Source organism: Hippocampus bargibanti, linkage group LG09, assembly GCF_051943395.1.
Source record: "Hippocampus bargibanti isolate YZ-2025 linkage group LG09, ASM5194339v1, whole genome shotgun sequence".
NCBI lineage: Eukaryota > Metazoa > Chordata > Actinopteri > Syngnathiformes > Syngnathidae > Hippocampus > Hippocampus bargibanti.
In genome coordinates this window covers 3,034,703-3,042,143 of record NC_142742.1, presented here as the reverse complement: position 1 = coordinate 3,042,143, position 7,441 = coordinate 3,034,703, and the positions used below count along the sequence as shown (strand labels likewise).

At 38.8% G+C, this 7,441-nt stretch overlaps 2 protein-coding genes across 4 annotated transcripts in view; both read right to left on the bottom strand.

Annotated features, from left to right (window-relative positions):
• Positions 1-1,472: 1,472 nt before the first annotated feature.
• Positions 1,473-5,547, bottom strand: cox16 (cytochrome c oxidase assembly factor COX16). Its single transcript, XM_089004195.1, has 4 exons — positions 5,204-5,547; positions 3,736-3,813; positions 2,843-2,911; positions 1,473-1,727 (listed from the first exon to the last, which is right to left on the bottom strand). The coding sequence occupies exons 1-4, from the start codon at positions 5,261-5,263 to the stop codon at positions 1,614-1,616; spliced, it is 321 nt and encodes a 106-aa protein (XP_088860321.1). The 5' UTR covers positions 5,264-5,547; the 3' UTR covers positions 1,473-1,613.
• Positions 5,548-6,705: 1,158 nt separating this feature from the next.
• actn1 (actinin, alpha 1) overlaps positions 6,706-7,441 on the bottom strand; it is a 47,239-nt gene continuing 46,503 nt past the window's right edge. For all 3 annotated transcript variants that reach the window (XM_089003745.1, XM_089003743.1, XM_089003744.1), the window contains one exon: positions 6,706-7,193. In XM_089003745.1, coding sequence (XP_088859871.1) covers positions 7,035-7,193 — 159 coding nt within the window. In that variant the 3' untranslated portion in view covers positions 6,706-7,034. The remainder of the gene's footprint in view (positions 7,194-7,441) is intronic.

Here is a 7,441-nt window from a genome sequence, read left to right as displayed (position 1 = left end):
ACCCAGAAGCTCCTCACGTCTGGCGGGACTGAGCCGAGCTGTCAGTGACATGGGAGGAAAAGGAGGAGGGGGGTGAGGATAAAAAAAAAAGGGAGGGGAGGGAGTGAGGAAGTGAGGGTGAGTATTTTAAGGTCTTCGCCCGTGATGGATCGGGAAGCCGAGCGAACGTGCCTCTGGCTCCTCTCATACGTTCAATGACGCTCTCACGCATCGCTCCGTGACCGCCTCCTCATTTTCATATTTTTATTTTTTTTTTAAGGGGGAGGTGGTTGGGGGGTTTACACGAGTTTTGAAAGGCGCTTATAAATGAAATGTATTATTATTATTTTTGATAGGGGCATCCAATGGTTGCGTCGTCCCCTTCTGATGACGTCATCGCCCTCAATCAGCTGAGAGGAGGAAAAACCTGCAGCGACGCGGGCGTGAGGGTCTGATGATTAAATGCATCCGCACCGGCGAATAAATGTACAGTGATACCTTGGCTTACGAACTGAATTGGTTCCCAGTGTGTTAGGTGAAAAGTGTGTATCCCAAAAATGAATTTCCCATAGGAAACCATTAAAATGAGAATAATTCGTTCCCAGGTCTCCATAAAACATAATTTTCTACTTTCTAATTTTCTAAGCCTTAAAACTACACCGTATTTTATGTATAATAAATGTGCTGTGGTATTATAATTAAAGAAATAAACTGTACTATATTATAAAGTCGTTTTATTTACCTTCGTGATGGTCGTTGATGCTTGATGGAATGGAGTGGCCGGTTTCATCAGCATTAAACACTTGATGAGGAACGTAGCCTTCTTCTTTCGCCATCTTGAGGAATGATCCCTTGTAGGTGCTTTCTCTGCTATCATTTTATCTAGTTCCTCATCAATTGTGTTCTGTTTAGCTGGGTTGATAGTTTTTTTTGCATCAAGTGTACAGATGGCTTGTGCGGGTTATTTGTGGAGCTGATTGATGGGAATTTTAACCTTGCACTCTGCCTTTGAACTCTCAAAGTTGAAACGAGTCTAAATTTCAGTTTTTTATCCATTTTCTCACTCTCTCTCTCTGTCGTCTGCCTGTCTCTTTAATGTTTAAACCACCTCCCTTCACTGCTGCGTTCTTGACCAATCACGTGGCTTTAACCGAAGATTGGGGGCGGGGAATAGAGGATCAAAAAAAAAACGTTGGCTGCCATTTTCTTTTTGGAGAACGGCCTCACTCTCTCTCTCTCTCTCTCTGTAAACCCCACACACACACACATCACTCATTGTGGCGCTCCGTGTGTATCCTGAAAAATAGTTTGTATGCCAAAGCCCTAAAACTCAATGTTCTGTTCGGTCCTGGAATTTGAGTGACAATGACAAAAACCCTGGCACTGAAGCGGACACATTGAATGGCAGTGAATGAGTTAATTGAAATGAATAAATGAAGAGAATTACTCATCATTAATTGAAAGGTAGACCATAATAACAACACTCACAAGGATAGATTGTATAATTGTATTTAATATAATTCCAGCAAAGACAATGCGTACATGCTACAATGTATCCACTTTCTGTAGATTCCGCGGAACGAATTACACTCTTATCTCAAGGCGCCATTGGAATGTCTTAAAGGGGGTGCGTCCTAGCTCTCCGGTGTCTTCTTGCTGCGCTGCTGCTCCTGAAATTCCCGGGAATCCTCCCAAGGTCGCGGCCCGCGAATGTTTTTCCATTCATCCAAATTGGCATCCTTGATCTTCTGCTCCGACAAAAACAAGATGGCGGCGGCCGAGGACAGGAAGCAAACGTTTTAAGTGCAAGCCAAGCGCGAACCCCGCTGACGTGTAATCAATAAAAACGATTTTCCACAAGTAGTAATAATAATAATAATAATAACAACAATAAATTTCCTTTATCAGTGCCTTTCAAAACTCTCAAGGTCACTTTACAATCACAGGATAAGTTTTTCTGTGGGTGAGCGGCGGCAGGCACACGCGCCAGTGTTCACTCAACCCGGAAGTAACTCAAATAGATAGAAAGCCAGCTAGCTAGCTAATGGATAGCTAACAGATAGCCAGCTAAACAGCCAGCCAGCCAGATAGATAGCCAGCTAGCCAGCCAGCCAAATAGATAGCATATAGATAGCCATCTAGCCAGATAGCTAATAGATAACCAGCTAGCCAGTTAATAGATAGCCAGCTGGATAGATAGCTAATAGATAGCCAGCCAGCTAGCCAATAGATAGCTATCAGATAACAAGCTAAACAGCCAGGCAGCTAATAGATAGCCAGCCAGATAGCTAATAGATAACCAGCTAGCCAGCTAATTGATAGCTAATAGATAGCTAGCCACCTGGATATATAGCTAATAGATAGCCAGCCAGCTAGCCAATAGATAGCAAACAGATAGCCAGCTAAACAACCAGGCAGCTAATAGACAGCCAGCCAGCCGGATAGATAGCCAATAGATAGGCAACTAGCCAGCCAGATAGCTAATAGATAACCAGCTGGATAGAGAGCTCATAGATAGCCAGCCAGCTAGCCAATAGATAGCTAACAGATAGCCAGCCAGATAGCTAATAGATAACCAGCTAGCCAATAGATAGCTAACAGATAGCCAGCCAACTAGCTAATGATAGCTAACAGCTAGCAAGCCAGCTGGAAAGATGGCTAAGAGATAGAAAGCTAGCTAGCCAGATAGCTAATATATAGGTAAAACTAGCACAGAACACCAAGAAAATACTGTGTTCTGTGACAATATTGTATATATTACAATAAAGAATACACATTTGTTTTTTTGTTTTGTTTTTTTGGTCAAGTTGCAGTTTCTTCCCTCGCTTTCGCATTAGCGCACTCTCTCTTTCCCTCATCTCACCTCATACTCTTGCTCCAAAATGTCCGACTGCTTCTGCAGATTCACTTTGGCCTCCAGTGAGGGATCCAACTGAACACACACAAAACACACACACAAAACACACACATTACCGACGTGTCAAGTCGTCACAGATGTTTGAGCGGACACTGTGGACAAAGAGTCAAACCCAGATAGATTGTCTTTTACTGCCGTCAGGAGACGTAGCCATTCATGACAGACGTATGAATTCTGCAGCCCTCTGCCAAGCTATTTATTGAGCGTATATGTAAATTAAAGTGATACATTAGTAAAACAGAGTTTTCTTGATTAGAATACCACACCTTTTAAGTCCGAAGCACAAACAGCTTTTCCACGAACTGATACATTTGTAACCTGGCTAAATGAGCTCTTCCCGTGAAGGAGTTTCAAGTCGTAAATTAGTCCTGTGATAAAGGAGTTTCCCAAGTCCTAAATTCTGTCAGATCTCCTAGATGAAGATGACAGTTTAACAAGCTGCGTCTGTTGACCTCAGATTGACCCCAGGTTGTCTGTGCTTTAATTGTGTATTCGGGTCACAAATGTTGACTAAGCATATAACAACAACATGAAACTTTTAAATATGATAACTTTTTATTCTCCACCACAAGTGCACTTTATTGTTGAGTTTCTGCGGGGGGGAAAATGATTCTCAAAGTGTGGTTGGCTGGCTCATTTCAGGTTGCACTCAAAAGGACCACGGTCTATTTAGAGTTTAAATGGCCAGTTTTGTAAAACACATGATTTTTTTTAAAAATTAAATATATTATTGTGTGAGTACAAAGTGATGCAAAATGATACGACTGCTTTGACTGATAAATCGACTGTCTCGTTTGAACACTTTGGAATATCTCATTGTAGTTCAAAAAATGGCGTACCTTTCTCTTGACCTTTTGGGCATCGTAGCGGATCTGCGTGAACTCTCGCAAGCCGAAGGAACCGCCGACCACTAGCAGCTGAAAAAGAAACCGAATAATGATTTTTTTTTTTTTTTTTTTTTTTAACAACAGCATACTGCTTGTGAATGTCAAGATATGACACAGAAAAATGAGTGGAGAACTACATGCAGATAGGCTGCATGTAGTCTTAGCAAGGTGTCAGTTCAATTTATTGGGATTTAAAGGACAACCGACGTCTCCGGACAAGTTGTGTCCATAATTTGTAAAATCACTTGAAATGACTTCTACTGAGCGTATTTTACAAAGATTCCACGACATATAGCTATATTTTACATTTTAAGACACGAGCTGAATATTCAGGAAGTCTTGTTTTCGAGTTGATGACGATGCCTGACGTGACGTCACTGAAGGAACGCCCCTGGCCGAGAAAGTGACACACAATGCATTTTGGAGACTTTGTTTGGTCTGAAAACGTCATATTGATCCGTGTTGATGGCGAAATTAGAAGGGAAAAAAACATAAATAACTCGATGGTGAATCGTTGTGTGTTGCACCAATACTATTTGATACGAGTTGACACATATTCCCAGCAGACAAATCAGCCCATTTCAAATGGAGCTTGGGAGCCATCTTGTGCATTTTCCAAAACGCTACATTGGTGTCCAGATGCTTCAAAATGAGACGGAATGACTATTTTAATCGAGTGCAAACATTTATGCTTTCCTCTTCAGAACTATTTGAATCACATTCATAACTGGATGAGTAACAAGAAAGCATCTCCAAATCTGAAGCCATTGTTTTGATTCTTGAGCAAGGCAAGATGTCCTGGCGTGACATCACGACCAAGAGGGCGGGACCTTATGAAACTGGCCACTTCCGGGTTCAATTTGAAGTCGTTTGTGGACACTTTAAGTCATTTTTATTGGTGTTTTGCATTTGACTAAAAATATCATCCTGTGTGGGTATTTCAGATGCTATAAAACGTTTTTCTGATGTCAGTTAGGAAACAAACAAAAAATGGTGCAGATTGTCCTTTTAACATGATAACATGTCCTGCTTTTCTTTCCAGAACTTAATCTTGTTTGTAATAGCCTTTGGGTTAAAAATACAAAATATGATTAATAAACTTCCATTCATGATCTTATTTGTTGTAAAATCGTATTCATGTCAGGACATGACTCCCTCAAAAAATGCATTTATTCATCCCTGTCTCTTCCATTTTGTAGTCATTTTAAATGGCACGTACAACTCAAGGTGGATTTCTTTGACCCAACAAGGCTTGAGTGATTTTAAACATTAAAATGAACAAGAAATTAGTAACCTTGATTATTTTATGGCTTTGTGTTTACTGTTTTACACTACTAAACGTGTCACATATGACATCTGATGCTTCTTCCCACCACAAATGGCAAAACTAAAGCTATATAACACACGTGCGCGTACTTACCAGCATCGGCACGCCATATCGAATGGTTTTGTTCTTCTGAAGCGTTTTCAAGCTCAACATGACTCCTTCTTCTGACTTTTCACGTGTTTTAAATGAATATGTTAGTAAAACCCAAACAAGAGGGGAACATAATTGGGATAAACTTTCTTTCGGGTTTGCTTCGACGTACTAAAACGTCCAGACTGATACGAGAATTCCTACGTGACAAACGTTTTCATTTCTTATGACAAGCAAAGTATGATTATTAAGTACTTATCAACTACTATAAATTAATACAATGTCCAGTTAATCGCGTAAATGCTCAAATTGCTCAGGTCAGACAACAGACCTTGGATGCTTTTCCGGCTTCTGTCCGGCAAGTTAAAATGTCCGGAAGCTGATGTATTCGTGCAAAATAATGTTCCGGCATATTACTTCTCAAATTTTCATATTTTATTCAAACAAATATCTACGTTAAATCAAAATTCAGTTTATTTGAACTAATTTACCAAGAAACCGCAAAATTAATTATTTCTTCCGTCTCATGTTGAGGTTTGGTGCGGCAAACTAAAATGTCCGATGTTAGGCTGCAAAGAAAAAGCGTCTTAAAATATACACTCAGCTCAAATATTATATTTAAATCCATACAAAATATAATTTATTTATAATGCTGTAATTGTCGCTGTTTGTGAAGTCAAAACAATCGCCTCGGTTACTTTTTGGGTTTGCTTCGACGAACCCAAATAAAACGAATGAATTTTCCACTATTTAATTTAGCATTACATATACAATACGGTATTAGAATTTCCTGAGTGAATGTATGTTCATCTTCATATTTATTACTAAGTTTTGCATTTATCATCCAACAAATATATGAAACGAACCAAAATAAGTTTTGGTCGGTTTCAAAACAAAACGTTTAACCACAAAATACGTCTACTTTAACTTGAAAAAAAAAAAAAAACGCTAGTCATCTATAATCACTAAAAAACGACAAATATGTCCAGAATGGTTGTAATCGTTTTAACACATCAGTAAAATTTACAAGCTAAAACTCATTTTTTATGACATCTACATTAAGCCATCCTGAGAAATACTTTAATTTTATGATGACAATTTATTATATTTTGACTTGCAAAAAACTTCCCCTGAAATGCGCTAGTTTAACAAAAGTTATTAATTATTATTATTATTATTATTATTATGATTGAAGATACACCATGCTATCATTAGAGGCCCAATTTAACCTGGGTTGAATGATAATTTATATAATAAATAAAATGTTATTTAGAAGCCTTGGAAAGAATGAAAATGTATATATATATATATATATATATATATATATATATATATATATATATATATCTTGCAACCTGTTTTTGTTTCATGCAATAGGCCTTAAATCTCAAATACAAATGTCTTAATTGGAAAAATATATTTCATGCATTAAAAAAAAAAAATATATATATACATATATATATCATGCATCAACATGTCAAAGACTCAAAAGAACAGTCAAATCATCAACAGACAACATAAAAGCACTTTTTATTTATTACAATTTCCATTTCTCACTCGCAACCGGGTGAAGAAAAATACCTTTTTTTTTGTTCAGTATCATAAAATATGTTAACTTTATTCCTTTATGAACGAAGACAACGACAAGAAAATAAAAACATTACATGTTTTTCTCTGTGTAAACTGCTTGGCATGAGGGAGGGGGGGCGACGGGGGTGTTCGAAGGAACACAACTTGTGAGGCGGACAAACAAACAAACAAAAAAAAAAAAGATAAGGCCAGAGACGTACAAAATAAGCGGGCGGGTGAGGGGGTGCGAGTCGGCAGAGAGAGTTCAAAGGTCGCTCTCGCCGTAAAGCGCAGTGGAAAAGGACATGTAGTCCAGGGCCCCCGGCACGCCGTCGGGGCCCGTGTACGGGGCCATGCGGGCTATGCAGTACTCCGCTTGGTCGGTGGGTAGCTCCCGTCGTAACTCGTCCGCTAAGATGTAATTCTGTTGAGGGCCAGATTGATTTTGTTTCACATTTTAAGGTACATAAAAAAATATATGTATGTATATATATACAGTATGTCATAAATGTACATACAGTGATACCTCAGCTCACGAACTTAATTGGTTCCCAGACAGAGTGTGTAAGGCGAAAAGTGTGTATCCCAAAAATGTATTTCCCATAGGAAACCATTAAAATGAGAATAATCCGTTCCCAGGTCCCCATAAAACATAATTTTCTACTTTCTAAT

Coding starts and splice junctions, on each gene's coding strand:
- cox16 (XM_089004195.1), bottom strand. CDS start 5,263: ATGTTGAGCTTGAAAACGCTTCAGAAGAACAAAACCATTCGATATGGC. Junction 3,814..5,203: donor GATATGGCGTGCCGATGCTG/GTAAGTACGCGC, acceptor TTTCTTTTTCAG/CTGCTAGTGGTCGGCGGTTC. Junction 2,912..3,735: donor CCCAAAAGGTCAAGAGAAAG/GTACGCCATTTT, acceptor GTGTGTGTTCAG/TTGGATCCCTCACTGGAGGC.